General features: G+C 43.0%; 1 protein-coding gene across 1 annotated transcript in view; it reads left to right on the top strand.

Moving 5' to 3' along the window:
• Positions 1–19423, top strand: part of SLC7A14 (solute carrier family 7 member 14) — a 116682-nt gene that overhangs the window by 76978 nt on the left and 20281 nt on the right. The window contains exons 3-6 of the mRNA XM_044251777.1: positions 4353–4589; positions 6291–6508; positions 14836–14982; positions 17619–17827. Of these exons, the coding sequence (XP_044107712.1) occupies positions 4353–4589; positions 6291–6508; positions 14836–14982; positions 17619–17827 (811 nt within the window). The remainder of the gene's footprint in view (positions 1–4352; positions 4590–6290; positions 6509–14835; positions 14983–17618; positions 17828–19423) is intronic.

Here is a 19423-nt window from a genome sequence, read left to right as displayed (position 1 = left end):
TTGTGCTCTGTGCATGTGTGTGTGTCAGAAAAATAAATAAAATTTTCATTAAAAAAACATAGAGTGTAATATTAGTTTCAGGTATACAACACAATCAGGTATGCAGTAAGACTTCCATAAAACACCCAGTGCTCATCACAACAGGTGCACTTCTTAATCCCCATCACCTATTTAACCCATCCCTCCACTCAACTCCCCTCTGTAACCCTCAGTTTGTTCTCTACAGGTAAGAGTCTGTTTCTTGGTTTGCCTCTCTCTCTCTTTCTCTTTTTCTCTTTGCTCATTTGTTTCTTGAATTCCACATATGACTGAAATCATATGGTCTTTGTCTTTCTCTAAAGACAGACACTGGGACTGTTTCCATAATGTGGCTATTGTAGATAATGCTGCTATAAACATTGAGGTGCATGTCTCCCTTTGAATTAGTATTTTTGTATTCTTTGGGTAAATGCCTAGCAGTGTTGGATCACAGGGTAGTTCTATTTCTAACTTTTTGAGGAAACCTCCACTGTCTTCCAGAACTACAAACTTAATTTTTTAAAAAATCAATATGCCATGAGTATGGAAGTTAGATGAAAGAAAAGTCACTTCTAGTAAAAATAACATTTCATTGTACTTAACTTGAGGCATAAGCACATTAAGAGACATAATGCACTTATCAGAAGTCTGCTGTATTTACACAACTGCTGTTGTGTAAATGTGTAAATTTACGCAACACACAAGTGTGCTGTTTGATGTCCAGAGACCATGAGTCATGTTGCTCTTGATGATATGGTTTTCCAAAATAATGGCCAACAATTGGGAAATTCCAAACAAAACAAATCACAAATGTCCCTCAATTTACCCAATTGTTGTAGCCCTGGAAAATTCAATGTATATAATATCATTTCTATAAATATGTGTTAATATATAAAATGGAGATAGATTCAGGCTCAGAAATTATGCACAGGTTTTTATACTTTATAAACCTGTTTTTATAAACAGGTCCATTGGGACCCTCAGGAGTTACGGAAGACACAGGACAATGCTTCATTCTGTGGGAATGTCTAACACTCTGTTAGAATGTCTAACCACACAGGCTCCTCCCTACTCAATGCCTCAGGTGTCCACAATCATCATGAGAATGATGGGCACCCCCACAGATTTCCAAAATGTCCCTAGGCAGCAATATCACTTTTGCTGAGAACTACTGGTTTGCTGTTTTTTCTCCAAGGCTGTCCCCACTGACTCAAATGACTGAAAGTTGATTCTAACTGTGAAACCAAAGAATGATAGCACTAGAAGGGACCCTAAAGTTTATTTATCTGGCCCCCTCCCTTTACCCATGTTAGGTAAGTAACTTGCCCTTAGACACTCAGTTATTATACAATCTAGGATAAAAACCATGGTTTCCCTTCGGTTTTTCTTTTTTATTGAAAATAGAAAGATACCTTTGAATATGTCTCTCTGACACACCAGATATTTTTTAAAAGTTGAGTGATTGACAATATTTTCTGGTTTTTTTTCAGGACATTTGAGGTTGAAATCATTCCTCACCACTGGGCTTCAGTGTCAGGCTGGATACTCTCTAGTGCCCACTAAAATCCTGGATTCTTGCATGCAAATAAATCAGAAAGATGCAAAAATAAAATCCTTTACAAAATGTCCAAAAGACTGGCCTCTAGGAGCAGAATTGTCTTACCCAGTTAGTGTCCAATTGGTTTTCCCACTATTCTTCCCAAACTCCAGCTATCAGAATTTAAGCAGGACCTTGGGAACTAAATAACTGACTTCATACGCTCGTGCCCTGCGCAGGGCCTCTGGCTCTGCCATAGGACAGCAATGCACTGGTTCCTTCACATGACCTAAGGAAGACTTGGCTATTTGCCAACTATCCTTGGCGAGTGGGTTCTGATGGTGAATTGGGTATTTTTACATCTAATTTGGCAGATCAAATTAAGGAGAGAAACACTGAGAGAAACACTAAGCATCAGAAACACTGATTGCCCAACCTTCATAATAATGGCTCTCCAAATTAAATTTAATGCCAATTTCGAAAGCACTGGCTGAGAAACTTCAATTTACAAGACTTGTGCACTATCAGGAGTAAAGAGGGTGAAGAGAAGAAACTCATAGGATATCAAACTTATTGGGTAAAGCTGTGGATCCTACACCAAAGAGTAGAATTCGGATTGCCTCCTAATCCTTTCCTCACGTCACACTAAAAGGGCAACCTAATGTATATCTGCAAACCCAACTCTCTTCAGGAGATGAAAACACAAAAGTTCCTTCAAGCATTCAAGACAACACATCAGGTCCTCATACTCAGCACTTATACACTCTCTACTTTCCTCACAGAAAAATTCTCCAGCCCTTCCTTCAGAGAATAACTCCTCTTAATTTTAGACTCATTCTAACAATTTAAAGAACAGGTGTTGAAAACAGCAATTTAGAAAAGGAGGTGGTCTGCCTGCTCAAGGTAATCCCTGAGACAGCAACAAAAAGAAACAACTGACAGACCTCCAGGAAGGAGGTGGAGAACTGTTTTACAAAGGGGCAAGGGGATCGACATAGGAATTCAAAATGAGGGGCCTAGAATGGCCTAGGTTATTCAGTGCAGAGACTGGTGGCTTTGCTAGCCCTGAGAATGTCTCCATATATAGAAAAATATAGTAAATGATGTAAGGGGAAAATATGCCTAATATATTTAGCAGCAAAATCTATAAAATTCAATGAAACAAGTAGAATCCTTGAGTGTCAGAGTTGGAATACCCTTAAGAGGACATCCTTATCCAATTCCTTTATTTTACAAAAAAGGAAATAGAATATAAAGGAATGAGCAGGGTCAAGGCAGAGTTGAGACAAGAGCACAGCCACGCTGGTCCAGTGCTCCTTCCACACAGACATCCTGAGAGCTGACAGCTCTAAGGGGTAGGAAAAGAGATGTTGCATCAACTTTAATCATTCATTTGTGTCCTGGCTTCTGACATCTCTGCTTTTGCTTCCTTGCACTGATTTTACTCCCTGATTTGTGATGAGAGAACCTCAGTATTGGCCCTGAAAATTAGGACCAAAGGTCAAATTTACCATGAAGTCCTTCCTACATCTCATTCCTGGTGTGTTTTCTTCAAGCCGTCCTAGTTTGTCATCTGGCTTGGCACCCCACCTGCTGGCCTCACACCCAGACTTCCAGGATGATGTCGGAAATGCTCCCAAGTCCCAGATGTTTAGCATATTCCCAGTCTCTTCCTAATTTGATCTATAACTCCATCAAAGAAAGAGGGAATATGGTAGTGTTTTTCAATAGTAAGTGGAGAGCTTGAGAAAACATAGATTCCTGATCCTCATCCCTAAAATTATGATTGAATAGATGATTCTAGTGGAAGTGGGTCTTGACCCACTTTGGAAAACACATGGCTTCTACTTACCTCTCCAGGCTCCTCTGCCCTTAGTCCCCTCCTGCACACTCCCCTCCACCCAAGTTCTTCAGACTGCCCACCCACCCATGTCTTCACTTCATGTTCCACCTTCTTTGCCCAGTTAATTTTTCCCTATACCTCAAAACCAGCTGATACACATGTCTCTCCTCTCTGCTTTCTGTATTCCCATATGCCTCTGTATTATTAAGTTTATACAGCCTATCATGGACACTGACTTTTTGGTATATCTCCCCTTGAGGGGCGCCTGGGTGGCTCAGTGGTTTAAGCCTCTGCTGAGGTCAGGTTCACATCTCCCTTGCGTTTTTTATTCCCAGCATTTAGCACCCTGCCAAGCACATAATGCACCCCCTATAAATGTTCATTAAATTATCTTTTCCACTTGCTAAATTTCCTTGTTAAAAACTAGTCACTTACTTAGATTTGCATTTTTTGTCAACCCCACCCCCCACATACAGTACAAAATTGTCACAGATAGCTTGAACCCAGGGTCCTGGGATTCTCCTCATTCTCAAATGAGGATCACCTTCCGTCATATGGAAAAATGAAAGAGAAGAATGTTAACATAATGTAACCATGAAGTGCAGAGGTCATAATGACCTAGGCCTTCATTCAGGATCTCTGACACCTACGGACCATCACAGAGACATATACAACAAATAGGAATTTTTCTAAATAAAGAGCAGTTACCAATAGTTCATTAGAATTATTTCTGATTGCCTTCCCAGACATTCAGGTTAAAAGTTTTTCTGAGCTGACATTGAAAGACGTTAGAATTGGCCTTGAATTTTGTGCCTATACATATGTAAATTTCACGTGTTTGTTCTAAGATCGCAGAGGCTCCCAGTATTTCGTACCCAAGATGGTTAAACCTCTTGGTGAAGAGGTTAGCTCCTCTCCTGAAGTCCACCACCCATGTGTGCTTGTCCCATGCAGGCGTCTGCTATGCAGAGTTCGGAGTCCGCGTTCCCAAGACCACGGGGTCAGCCTATACCTACAGCTACGTCACTGTCGGGGAATTTGTGGCGTTTTTCATTGGCTGGAACCTGATCCTGGAGTACCTCATTGGCACTGCGGCTGGCGCCAGCGCTCTGAGCAGCATGTTCGACTCGTTAGCAAACCACACCATCAGCCGCTGGATGGTGGACAGCGTGGGAGCTCTCAATGGCCTGGGTGAGACTGCCATGTCCTCTTACCCCAACCAGCAGACTCACCCCAACAAATAAATGGGTTCCCCTTTCAGGATTCCATTTGGCGAAATGTACCAAGAGCCTTAAATATGTCTTTTTTTTTTTTTTTCCCCAAAGTAGTTCTCCTGTGAATCTATCCTAAGGAAATCATCCTAATTTCCATAAAAGCTTTATATGAAAAGATACTTATCGCAGCCTTATTTGTAATGTAAAAAATTTAGAAACAGCATAAGGATTCTTCAGTGGAGGAAATGATTAAGTAAATTGTGGAAGCATATTGTGTAGCGATTAAAAGGATTATTAGGAAGACTGTTGTAATAACATGGAATCCATTTTTGATATGATGTCAAGTGACAAAGGATACATATTATATATACATCATGCTTATAACTATATAAAAATAAAACCAATGCAGAAAAAATAATTGTAATAATTGTAATGAACTTCTCCAGTGGTTTCACCAGATTTTTAAGATTTTCATAAATAAGCATGTGTTAAATTTTAAGTGACAAAATATACTTTTAAAAGGGACAAAATGGATTCAAGTCTAGCAGAAGTTAAGGAGGGGCAATATGACTGGGTAAATACTAAATCATCAGAACTTCACAAAACAAAGACCAGGAGTTCCATCCATCACTTGCTCCCACTTTCCATCCTGATATCTAACTTTACCTCTCTGATATTCATGGGAAGCCAAACAATAGTTGAGGAAGATTGGGGGTCTTGCCCCCAGAACTTCCAAGTACAGTTTCGGTGGCTATGTGACACTCGTGTGACTTTGATGTCCCTATCTCAGACGAACTGATAAAAATGCTGAGCATCCAGATACCATGAGAAGATAAAAAGTATGAAGACCACACGTCTGCACAGTATGATGATTTCATGGAGTTTTTAGGTCTGGAAGGGTCTCCAAAATCAGGCAGTGCACACCCTTCACTTTACAGATGAGGTCCGGGGAACTGAAGCATTTGCCCAAGACCACACAGCTGGTGGTGAGGAAAAGTGCAACTAAAATTCAGGAGCCTCACAGCTGAGGCAATGCCTTTTCCCCTCTATAGAGGGCAGGAGTCCACTGGCCAACAGACCAAACCAACCAGGTGGGGGTGTGTCCACGGCTTCTTTTCTCTGCAACCACATACACATAAATGCAAAGAACACCCTTCTTCCAACAGTTTTCAAAGATACACATTTTAAAACTTTCTAAAAATGAAAAGATTCCTGGAATGGAGTGGAAAATTTATGGACTATAAAGTGAACAACAGTGAAGATAAACCACTTTTCAAATAACATGTGAAACCCCTATATACAGCATGAATGTCTCAGGACAATTCTGACTTCAGGTGTTCTATGCCATGGTTCCATAGACAGTGTTGTCATTGTCATGTCGTATAGCCCAATTTTGGGTCCGGGATATCAGGTCATCTTACCTACATACCAAAACCTTCCCATTTGCAAATAGACACTTGTGGGCCACAATGTAGACACATATGCACACACATATATACTTGCACACAAACACACAAGTGGACACACATGCATGTCTGCACACACTTGCTTCTCCTCCCTCCATGATAAAGTGATCACCCTTGCCAGAGCTGAGAGCAAGTGCCCTGACGGGGTGCTGTGAGTTTGCATGGCCCTTTTTTCCCTCTGGACAATGTTAACTCATGTCTTTGCCCCCTAGGGAAAGGTGAAGAATCGTACCCTGACCTTCTGGCTCTAGTGATTGCAATCATCGTCACCATCATTGTTGCACTGGGGGTGAAGAATTCCGTGGGCTTCAACAACGTCCTCAATGTGCTGAACCTGGCAGTGTGGGTGTTCATCATGATCGCAGGCCTCTTCTTCATCAATGGGAAGTACTGGGCTGAGGGCCAGTTCTTGCCCCATGGCTGGTCAGGGGTGAGTGCATCTCTAAAGCTTCGTAAGGCTACTGCACATTCTGCCTTCCGCCCTGTGACTGAAACATATTTTCAAAAAATGCTGCTCTGTCCCATAATCTTCATGTCATCTTTTTCATCATTTTTTATCTGAATTTAATGGGAATGCTCTGAAGCGGTTCCCATATCATTTTTTTTACTTGTTTCACAAACATTTATTGAGACCCTATTTTATGCAAATAACCATAATAGATTTGATGTTTTGGCCATCTGAAATATGCCTAATCCTATGTGAAGTGCTCTGCATGTAGTATTTAAGTGTCCTAATAACTTTGGAAGGAAGATACTTGTATTCTGGTCTTACCGATGAAAAACTCATGCTCAGAGAGGGCAGGGGGCTCGCTATTAAGCACACAATGTAAGTGGCAGAGTCAAAACCCAAAGCCAGGACTGTCTGACTCCAAAGCCTGTATATGAACAGCTTGGTCCTAGAGAATCCCCCTAGAGTATTTTCAGAGAGACAGATAGCCCGAAATAGGCAAGGCAGTAAAGGAGCCAGAAGAACGGGTAGGTAGGTAAGGGATGAATGTTGCCTGGGTATAGAACTAGGGAAAAAGTAGTTTTTAAATTTAATCCCTAAGTTTGACCCAATGTGGAGAGCCCCGTTAAGGTCTAGGTGCAGATGAGTGGGCACAGTGCAGGCTGGTCATAAATCCCACTCTAGTGGCATGGCTCATGGCAGAGAAGTCCACCTAGTGTGGTCAGAGAGTTGGCCAGAGAGTGGGCTGGACCAAAGGGACATTTTCAGATCTCAACCCCCTGATCTGGGTGGTGAGGTTTACACTAAAGAAAAATGGGAAGGTCAGGGGGCAAAATCTTAATACTGACAAGGAGTTCTAAATTGTGCCTGGATCCTTTTTCCTTTTTCTGGTATGACAAAAAATGCTTACTTTATTAAATTCACTGGTAAAATTCAACCACCTATTCCTTTCTTGAAAAAAGTAGAACATAAATCAGAGAATTTTGAGCTGGAAGAGATCTAAAGAATCACCTGCTGCTACTCCTCTTCTAGCAGGAGAAGAAACTGAGCCAAAGGGAGGCACGTCTGCCTAGCCCTGGCAGAGAGCAAGTCTGGGACTCCACCAGACTTGCTTTTGTAAAAACCTCTGGCTTAGACTGGTTTCCCTCCAAGATGTCCAGGGACCAGAAATCTCTCTTGGAGAGTGCTCAAAATAACTCCTATTTATTCTGAACCGTGCCACACTGTTCAATGCAGAGAAATAAGCAAGAGAGCAATTCAAGCCAAGATTTCTAGTCTTCTGCTTATCTGTAAGAATTCCACAGTACCACAAATTTCATCCCTCCTCCTTGAAATGCATAAATCCTGAAACTGGTCAAAACCAGAAGAGACAAAGACGCTGTTGACCCCATTCTTGATCCCCAAGTCAACAATTTCTTCCAATACAAATCGTTCCTTTCCTATCAAATAAAAGAAACAACAAATTACAAGAGTGGCAAAGAAAAAGTGTTTTTCCGGAACTCAACTGCATTTTTATCCTAGCACACAAAAACGTTCTCACCATTTTTTTTTTTCATAATCTAAGAAATTTTGAGGTCATGGACTTATTGTTAAGACTTTGGCCAACAGCTAACTTCTGTGCTTTCGGATTTTCTCATTCATCACCTGGGAAAACTAATTGTACCAAAAGTTTGCCAAAACGAATAACATCCTGAAAGGTTTCTTGGTACACCTTGTGAGGTTAATAATAGTGATGCTTATTATCACTATTTACAGTTTAGAGTTTATCAGTTATATATTAGGTGCCCAGCATTGTGCTCTAACAAAACTTTAAAGCAGGTACTGCTGTGCCCAACTTAACAGATAGAGAATCCACGGTTCAGAGAGGCAGAACGCATTTAACCAGGGTCACTTAGCCAGTCAGCACCAGGGCTGAAATTCCTACTTGGGTCTACGTGACTCCAAATTGCTTCCTATTACATGGTCGTTCCTTGCTTCTGAGTCTTCTTTAAAAATGTAATAAGATAACTAATCCAACATGTTATGTTCTCCCTTCCTTTAAACTTTCAGAAAGCCATAGAGTCTTAGAGCTAGAAGAAGCATTAGGACATGGTGTAGCCTCTTTTCTTACCTTCACATGGGAGTGTAAACCAGCCCAGACCAAAGTACATTGTTTACTAAGACATCATAGCAAAACAATTTGAAAACATTTTGTAATTACTCAGTTCATGTCTAATTTTCAAAAATCTAAGAGCTCACCCAAATGGCACACATTATAGTCTAGGCCCCATGTAAAGACTGGAAGCAGTTAATCTCTTCTGTCCAAATACTCTTTGTTCATGCTGAAGAAGATGAACCGGTCTTTGAACTGTCCCTCTGTCTTTGTTCTGGGGTCTTTTTCTCTCTGGGGGTCTCCTCTTCACACTCAAGGGACCCATATCCCTCTTTGGGATAGTCGGGAATCCACCTCATCGAGGAAGGAATTAATCAAGGCAGACTTAGGGGCTCCCATTTATACACCCAGGTTTTCACTAGTTTTTGTAGCAAGAAAAGAGGATCAGAAGTCAGGCATAAAAGAAAAAAAAGGAAGGATGCCATTCTTAACTTCCCATTATTTTTGTGACACATGCTTTCATATACACTTTTCAGGTAATCTTCACTACAACCCTGATCTCTACTTTTACATCAAAATACCTTAAGTTGAGGAAAGTTAAGGTTACAGATCTAGATCGTAATAGAGCTGAAATTCAATCCCAGTCCTGGCTGAGTCAAAGTCCTTATTTACTCCACTACTCCCCTGACCTGGGTTTGGACACATGAAACCAATTGTCTCTTTTTTGCACCTTCGACCTCACTAACCTCATTCCAACCCAACCTTACTGTCTTGAGTAGGTTTGTCACTGGCCACTAAAAAAGTTTGCTGGGATTTTGCATTTTTCACTGCAAATTCATTATCCCTGTAGGAAATTCAAATATGTGTTCTAGTGGCTGTGACTAAAAGCATCAGCTGAGCACAAAGGATGGCCCAGTTTGAGGATGGTGCTGACTCATCCTCTTTCCTATCCGCCTGGCCTTGGGTTCCTCCGCGGTACATTTCCTCCCTAGCAAACTGGCCTGGACCTGTTCTTTCTCAACTTTGTTTTCTGGTCACCCTTCCAGTCCAGTGAGGCCACTTTGGTTTTGGTTTGATTTGGTTTTATTTTTAAGTAAGCTCTATGCCCAACATGGGGCTTGAATTCATGACCCCAAGTTCGAGTTTCATGTTCTACTGACTGAGCCACCCAGGCAACCCTAGCAAGGACACTTTGAATATGGATCCTAATTTTTAAGGTGTGACACCCTCTCATGAACATGTCATCTACCACGTTAACAAACACACTTGCTACTCTCTTACCTAACAATTGTCAACAACAAGGTGAGTTGCCTACTTGGCAGCTGTATGGTCTTCTCCTTAGGGATAACCTGTCCTCAACCCCTGACAAGGGGCCTAGTTCAGAGTTCTAATCCACTTCAGGTAGGAAGGGGGTGGAGAAGATCATTGTGTTGGAGATGGTTTTATAAGGATACCATTACATGACTTGAAACACAATTCTCACGTACTTTGAAAGGGTTAATAATGAACAGTCTATCCTCTGGCCATGGACCCCTCATAAGCTTACTCTTTCCCTGCTCCAACCACATCCTTCCAAAGAAAATAGCTTAAGGAATGGTTTACTCACTTACAGGTTCTGGGTCAAATGCTTCTTTGGTCTTAAAGAGCTTAAGAACAACAAACATTTTTCTCTAGATCAAGTAACTGCTGGCCCTCAGCTGAACCCCTGCTTCCCTCTACAGTTCCTCAGCCCCTGAACATTGCTGTGTATTCCCTGTATGTTATTTGTTCTCGATGATATCTTATGGTTTTTCTTGAACCAAATGAGACACTCTACCCGCACAAATAGCTCCCAGGAAAATGGTCCATAACAAGTATTTGTGGGGAATGCTGACCGCCTCCAAACAAAGGGAAAGTTGTTTTTCATGTTCTCCACATTTTAATTCACTTGCTGGAACCTATTAGCACATTCCACTGTCACTGTGGACAGGGTGCTAATAGATCTGGAGCATGAGGGTGGTAGAAAACGCTATTAAAGTCAGAGTTTTGTCTTGTTACCTTGGGAGTGAATTATATAAAGGTACCTAATTAGCTCCTAGGCATCTGGCAGAATGGCCAACGCAGAGTATGGAGAGCTGCCTCACGAATATCAGTTCCACATAGGAGGCCAGCTTTTAGGGACTCCACACCCTGAATAGCACACCACTAACGACATTGCTTGACAACTAAATAAACAGCAGCCAGCCCTCCAGCAACTGAGGCACATGCTGCTTTCCCCACTAAAGCTCTCTAAGGGAATGGGCTGATTTGCGTCACCCAGCTGAGAAGCTACACCAGCTTGACTTTGGAAAACCATTTCTGCTTATGTCATCAAATTAAAAAGTTAATTTTAAAAGTTGGGATAAAGCGCCAATGAACCTAGAGACACACACTTCACCCACCAATTTCATTCACAGATGCTCACTCCTAAGTGCACACACATTCTTCCATACTTGGAAGGAAATCCTAATCACAGATCCCAGTGGCCAGATCTGCGGTCTGGATAGAGCGAAGTGGAAAGTAGTTTTAGTAGTGGTCTTTAGGATAGAGACACACCCATACACAGTTTCATTTCCTGGCTCTCTTGTATTCATCAATCAGGGATCATTTGTTTACAAGCAAGAAAAAATCATTCAAACTAACTTAAGTAAAATAGGTGAATTTATTTGCTTATTTTATGCTCTTTTCTTCGATAATCTGTTTATTTGATCTATGTCTTGTTAGATCAGAATCTGTTTGATCTTGCAGGTTTGCCCCCACACACACACCAGATCCATTATTCACCCTTCATACTCTGTTTTATGCTCCAGAAGGAGAATAAATGGGGCCTTCACTGAAATCGTTTCATTCAAACCATCCGAGTTAAATTCTGATTCCTACCTAATGCAGTGGAACCTCTAAACATCCTACCTTTGATCTGCCAGTCGTCCTTCAGTCATAATGGCTTTCCAGTTCTACATAGCAAATTCAGGCTGGCAGACGTTCTCTTCGCAAACTTTCCGCCTCCATTCCCAACTTGATCAGAGTTAGTCAATATTCTGATAACCCATGATTATCAGTAATTGCCATCTATTCTTTAAATTGTTTGGAAAATAGTAACATTTGTATCTTACAAAGAATATAAACACCTAGTGGTCTTGTTTAGTTTATTACCACAGTCAAGGTCGCACTTGGGGTCTTGCAGTGTCCTCTAGACTCCAAGCCCCAGGGGGTTAAGCTCACGGCTGTATCCATATCACAAAGTGCCTGTCAAAATGGAGCAGTTAATAAAATATATGTCCAGTTCTAAAAAAAAGAAACAAGGAGGAGGAAGAATTTGTTTATGCCTTTGGTTTCATCTGTTCTAGAAAACTTACTCTAGGAATAAAAAATGCTGTTAGCAAGAGCTAATATTTATTAAGCACCTACTGTGGTCTATGACTGAAGTTCACTATATTATCTCATTTAATCCTCATAACCACACTATGAACTAAATACTATTTTCATCTCCATTTAAGAAAATGAGGCTCCAAGATTAGGAGCTTGTTCTAGGTCACCAAGTCTGTGTATGACAGAACCACCCTCAGTTTGATAGTCCACAAAATCTGCTCTCTTAACCAAATCCAATGCCCACCCCCAACACCCCCACCCTCTGTATGGCTTTGGAATTCCCTCTGGAGCCCACAGTATACTTCTCCTCCAACTGTTACATGGTCAGTACGTCAAAATTGTAAGGTGTCTTCAATGTCTTTCACGGAGTTTTCTTTTCATGTTACATATCTCTAGGTCCCCAGTGATTCCTCACACAGCATGGCTTACAGACCTCTCATCTCGTTCTAGTGTAGACGTGCCCCAAAGTTCTTATTTAACACACTTCCACCCTCCCCCTTCCTCAGCAGTGAGGGCTGGTAATATCTATTAACTTTCCATCCAGAACCGACCACACCAAAGAGGCATCGCACTGTCTCCCTGCGACCCCCTAACTGGGAGCAATACATCATCCGAGTGATGGGCGTAACAGATCCGTATGATTTACAGGAGTCGTGTGTACACGCATGTGCATAAATGTGTAAGGGAAGAAGGATGTTAAAGGAAGAGAAAGCAGAGCCTGTTTTCTGGAAGCTGTCTTGAAGCAACACTTTCCTTGATGGGGGCAGTTTAAGGAGTCTGCAATCCCAGCATCTGTTCATCCTTAAAAACCAAAAACATTTCCTAGACAACTGAAAACAAGCACGTTTCCAAACCTGTGAACCTCCATGCACAATGAAGTGAGATCTGTTTTCTGTCCTTGACTGGAGATCCAAACACTTTTCATTCCCTGAAATGAAAGACTTGACTGAAGTGAAATGAGAGTTATCTCCTCTCCCAGAAAGTAGCCCCTATACCCTGACAACAACTACTTGTTTGAGAAGTTCTTTCTACCTGACTTATTAGAATAGACCAGGAGCTCTTTGATTGTTCTGTGCCACGTGCTCCTTGGCAGTCTGGTGAAGACTCTGAGCCCCTTCTAAGAACCGTGTTTATAAATGAAGAACCTAATTACATAGGAATTCAAAAGAAATCAAATACATTTAAATATATTAAAATATAGTTATAAAAATATTTTTTAATTGTGATATAATAACAATGTGCTTCTTTGGTGTTTTAAATATTGATATCTATGTCTAATAACTATCATAATTTGGAAGTAGCAACAAGCACAAATGATACTTCAACATCTCCACAACAATCTATTATGGAAAAAAGATCTGATCGCTATTGGTGACACAGTCACAGGTACTGTCTGTTACCTACATTCGTTATTAAAAGAAATGCTGATGTTCAGTCAGAGGTTAGTAAAGATAAAAAGGTAATCTCTTCCCAGCAAAATTCATAGACCCCCTGAGTTGAATGGACCCCAGGATAAGAACCCCCAGTTAGGAAACTGAAACTTTAGAAACCTGGAAGGGGGGAGACTTGTGACCAAAACTTGCTTCTGAGGTTTGAGAAGATCTTCAGTTTGTAATGTACCAGTAGGTTCCAGTACTTAGTATTTTATCTTTTACTTATTGAGAAACCAGTAGGATAGTTTAAGAGTGAAAATTTGGACACAGTTTTTCCGCTTGGCACATGTATTGAATTTCAGCATTTATAAGCTGTATGTGGAGAAAAGGGGGGAAATGGTCTATTCTGTAATGAATCTCATTTCTGAACCCCTGGCTAGAGCTTGCATACTGCCAAGGCCCCTCACCCTCTACACACAAGCCTGGAAAAAGCTCTCTCACCTTCCCCTAAAAGGACATTCCCCAAGCATTCAAAGAGGCATACTTTTTCCTTTCAGCTGACATTGCAAATGGTTAGGTGGGGAAATATTAGTTGATTCCTTGGAAGAAAGTAACACTCTCATTAAAGGAAGATTTTTCACTGACATCTTGACTTATCAAGTCCCAACCACCCTTGGAGCCAGGCAGGCTGCTGTCAGACAGACGTCCAGCAGATGTCACTGGATACGACCTCCACAGCCTACAGGGCCTCTTACCACACATCCTCTCTGGCCTTGTAGCCCAACTAGGTCACTCAAGCCTCCAAAAGAGCAAAAAATCCAACTGTCTCTACCTATGTTCCCATGAAAGACAATAAGATATCTGAAGATCTGAACATCTTTTATAGCGTTTCAGATCTAGAAGTTACCACAGAGATGATCTATCGGGGCACTAATGGTAATTTGGGCAGGACAACTTCTTGTGCATTAGCATTTGAGCCCCATCCACTAAATGCTGGAAGTGCATGCCCCATGTCTCTGTGACCCTCACAAGTAGCTCCTTGCATTTCCAAACATCCCCTAAGGGAGGTCACACAGCCCCTGGTTGTGGGTCAGAACCACTGAATGAAAACGAAGCACAGAGAGCTTTCATGAGGTCCCCCAAGACCTAGGGATAGCCAACTTCTTGATTTGCTTATAAACCCACTTATTTCCCAAAATGATCTGAATGTGTTGAACAACCCAGTTTTCATTTAGCCAAAATTCTCCTTATCTCCATTTTACGCATGAAGGAATTGCCCAGGGTCGCACAGCTAGAAAGTACAGGAGATCAGAACTCAAGCTTTGAGCACAAGTTCCACTATGTTACTCCCTCTGCTTCTCAGGAATGTCACCAGACAGGGCAGTTGCTGGTACCGTGTGTTAGGCCCTTGTGCTGCCCTGACACTCTGAGTCTGAGAAATGCCGTTATCCCACCAGGTGCTGCAAGGAGCAGCCACGTGTTTCTATGCTTTCATCGGCTTTGACATCATCGCCACCACTGGAGAGGAAGCCAAGAATCCAAACACGTCCATCCCTTATGCTATCACCGCCTCCCTGGTCATCTGCCTGACAGCATATGTTTCTGTAAGTACTATATCCTTTCAGGACCATCCTGATGGCCTTTTCATATCTGACTTTAAAATGGAGCTCTGGGACTGGGTTACCTTCTGTCCGGAAGTGGTCCTTCCTTGTGCAATCTTGGTAACCGTATGCATGTGTCCACACATCTATCTCTATCCCCATCCACACATGGCAAGAAGAAGATCAGGACTGCAAAGTGGACACGTGAGCAGCCCTGAGCCCTCAGGCTATCTATGCATGTGTCCACACATCATCTCTATCCCCATCCACACATGGCAAGAAGAAGATCAGGACTGCAAAGTGGACACGTGAGCAGCCCTGAGCCCTCACTTCACCCTTGGTCTCTGAGTCTCCATCCCCATTCCTCCCCACACACACAGGCTCTGGGTGTCTGCTGCTGCCCAGGGATGGTGTACAGGGAGTGGGCTGCTGTCCAAGGAGCTCAGATCATAGGCTGGCAGTAACGGGTGGGTGTGCAAGCAGAGGCATTGTGGACCTCTGTGCACCCTCCTCAATGCTCTTCTGTCTTCTGGGAACTTCCTGGCAGCGAGAGGCGAGGCTCTCCCAGAGTGGGGAGAGAGAACACATCATCCTCTAGAGACACTCTTCCCCTTAAATCTCAGAGGAAACTTCTTGTTGCTGTTGCTCCCTCTTTTTACACTGGCCCAAGCTTCTTTTTAAGGTTTTCTGACTAAAAGAAATCTTCATAAGGAAGCCTTCAGCCTTGTCTTCTCAGGGTCACTTCCCTGAGACGATCTTCACACTCCTCACGTGTCATTTGTCAGCTCCCATCCCAGAATTTCTATCACAGAAATAGTTCACTCACAACCAACCTACCCCCCACCCAACCCCTGGCAATGGAAAGAACCAGTTGAGAAGCCAATAGGTGTTATTACACCAATGCCCCAGGCCCTGAGGGTCCCACTCACTTCAGTTACCAGAACTAGGAAAGAGCCAGCAGCTGGGGACATATGCTATCAACACTGCTACACCAGCTGCATAGCATAGGAAAAGTCACTTTCTCCCAGAAACTAAAGCAAAACAATAACATCTTTAGCAACTAAGGAGGCCAGACCAGTGGCTGGCTTGATCATGATGGCAAGCTGCAAAATAATATTGTCCTGGACACCAAAGGAAAACACAAGAGTAGCTTTCAGTGTGGTTTATAAGGAATTCACCTGCTTCTCACAATTGTTTTATGGGTAGGTCAATTATCACCTCGCCCTATGCACACACAGGCAAGTGGCTTCATTTTATCCATACCCTAGTTATCCCTGCAGACAACATGTTTAGGGAGTGATGTGGGAAGAGCAGCAGAGACACTCAGCTCTGCCTTTCCCCTCTTATTCCTCCCTCATATCCGTCTGCCTCCTCCTGGGGTCAACCCCTGTGGCACACACAATAAAGTTAATAATCACAATTCCTTTCATAGAACAGCACTTTATAGACTACAGAGTACTTCTATGCATCTATCAACTTTTTGCCCATCCTGATCTAATGTGAGCAGCAGGCACAATGCAAATTGCTGTAGGGATCCGTCCTAATCTCCTCTAGCCCACCCCCGAAGAGGATGTTGCAAGTGGTGAAGTTGCTGGGAAACATTCTCTTTTACAACACATGGCCCTTACCCATGACTCAGGGGCTGTTTGGTGTTGTGCTGGTCAGCAGGCTGTCATCCCACCATCAGAAGAGCCAAACCGTGGGGCTGTGGTATTCCATCCTCCTGTCCTCCCTAGCAGCCCATGGCTTCGCCGGAGGATTTTGGCTCCTCAGAAATATGCAAAGACGTGGTCTAGAAATGCACTGCCCTCTCCCTTTCAGGCTCTGAACTCCCTACCTGATGCCAGTATTGGCCTCTGCAGGCCAGGGAAGGCCTGGCCTTATGACCGGTGGCTTCGGGGCCCAGGGCCATGAGGAAGGGATGTTATGGCAGATTTATCACATACAAAGGAAGATAGGTCCTGGGAGCCAAGTGACTCCTGGCTAAGCAAAGCCACGATAGCCTTACAAAACCAGAGTAGAACTGGGTTCCATCCCAGTGCCATAATTTGTTTGTTGGTCTGCTTGGCTCCTGGCACTGAGCTGCAGAGAAGAAATGGAAATATGAGCCCTTATCTGGGTCACATCTGTTAACTGGCTATGGATTTCCAATCACTTATCTTTGGAGTTTCTATCTCTGGTGTTCAGGGTAAAAGGGAGTATATAGTTAAGACTGTATAGGACCCTGAAAGTATAAAATAAATGAGAGTCTGGGCTATGTGGGCAGTGTGCCCATGGTCACTGCTAGGCCCTGGCTCCAGTGCCTTTGGCTGCCATTCCTTCCATCTGGTAATATCTGCCCTTCATTGGACTGTCAATGTAGTTCTGCTGTTGTGGGGCTTACATACCTGCATACTTACTCCTCAGTTATGAAAGGGCCCGAGAGATACTGAGGATCATCTCTCCAAGACCACTAAATTCTAATGCGAGGAGAAAATACTGAGACCAAGAACTCTGGAACCCAAGTGACTTGTCTAAATTAAGGGCATATGCCAGGAAGTGGCAAATCCAACATCCAGATCTCTTTACTCTCCTGTGGAACATCCATCCATGCTGACCATCCTCTCTACCTCCAGCCATGCTTTCTCTTGTTTTAACAGGTGAGCATGATCTTAACTCTGATGGTGCCATACAGTGCCATCGACACGGAATCCCCGCTCATGGAGATGTTTGTGGCCCATGGGTTCTACGCTGCAAAATTCGTAGTGGCCATTGGGTCAGTTGCAGGACTGACAGTCAGCTTGCTGGGCTCCCTCTTCCCAATGCCAAGGGTCATTTATGCCATGGCTGGTGATGGGCTCCTTTTCAGGTAAGGGCTATGCTCCATGAAATGTATTCTATTTTGCCATACCTGTCCAGGGATAATGTCACTCACAGTCAGCCTGACTATAATTTTTTAAAAGATTTTATTTATTTATTTATTTATTTGGCAGAGAGAGAAATCACAAATGGGCAGAGAGGCAGGCAGAGAGAGGGGGAGAAGCAGGCTCTCCACTGAGTAGAGAGCCCGACTCGGGACTCAAACCCAGGGCCCTGAGATCATGACCTGAGCCGAAGGCAGAGACTTAACCCACTGAGCCACCCAGGTGCCCCAGACTGGCTATAATTTTGATGTGAATGTTAGTCGCATAGACTATGGAATTTGTCACATACCCTAACAAAGAGTTTGAGCAAAAGGAATATAAGCCCTGAAAGGGTCCCTCAGTTTGACTCTGGGTCCCTCAATCTAGCACAAACTAGTATGTTTCCTTAACTGCCCCATCCCTCTTGTTCAGCATTGTGTGTTGCTTTGTGAAGATTCTGGGTGTCCAACTGTCACTCTGGGGCGGCTTCCAGAGGGAAGGATCCCAGGAACATCTCAGGCCTGCCCTCAAATTGAGGCCTGGTATTGCCCATCTCTCCACAGCCCCTCTGAAGCCACAAACATTCCAATCTACCATCACAGGGAGGATAAGACCATTCCGAACAGAGCCTAATATCAGTAGCAACAATAGCTACCATTTATTGAATATTTGTGTATCCTAGGTGCTTTGTATACAGTATTTCAGTTAGTTGTCATAACAACTCTGTTTTGCAAATGAATATAGAAGATGAGTATACACAAGTGAAAATAACTTGCCCCAACACCCAGTTACTGAGTGGGGGGCCAGGATTTAAACTCATGACAGTCTGACTCCAAAGACCAGATTTTTAACTACATTAACATTGGCCATGAAGTGGCCAATCTGTCCATGGACACAAAGGGAATGTGCCCCACCTCTTGGTTCCCAGTGCCCACCATATGAGGACATGCAGTGAAGGCGTTCTTCAACTGCACCAAGCAAGGAATAAAGCATAGAGATCAAGAAGCTCTCAGGGGTATGGAGGGATCTCCTCAGGGACATTCTGCCATCAGCTGTCATCTTCTGCTTCATTTCTTCTGCATACCCTCAAAGTCATCACAAGGTCCGAGCTGCCATGTTTGGGAGCTGGACTGATCCAGAAGAGGCCAATTATCATGGAGATGTAACAACTTCACATATCCAAAAGGTTTTTCTTCTCTCAAAGAAAATTAAGTGGAAAAATCCCAAGCTCAGCCAACAGTCATGTGTAAAACACAAAAATAAGGGAAGGGAACCTGGATGGCTTAGTCAGTTAAGTGACCAACTCTCAATTTTGGTTCAGGTCATGATCTCAGGGTTGTGGGATCAAGCCCCATGCCATGCTGGGCATGAAGTCTGCCAAGATTCTCTCTCTCCCTCTCCCTTTGCCCCTACCCTCATTCACACTCACTCTCTCTTTCTCTCAGAAGGAAGGAAGGAAGGAAGGAAGGGGAAAAAGGAAAAAGAAAAGAAGGGAGAAATGGAAGAGAGGAGAGGAGGGAGGATTAGGAGGAGAGTGAGGAGGAGAGCAGGAAGCAACTTAA

Source organism: Neovison vison, chromosome 6 (assembly GCF_020171115.1).
Source record: "Neovison vison isolate M4711 chromosome 6, ASM_NN_V1, whole genome shotgun sequence".
In the NCBI taxonomy this organism is placed as follows: domain Eukaryota; kingdom Metazoa; phylum Chordata; class Mammalia; order Carnivora; family Mustelidae; genus Neogale; species Neogale vison.
Note: the sequence above shows the minus strand (reverse complement) of the source record. Positions and strands in the feature narration are given on the sequence as shown.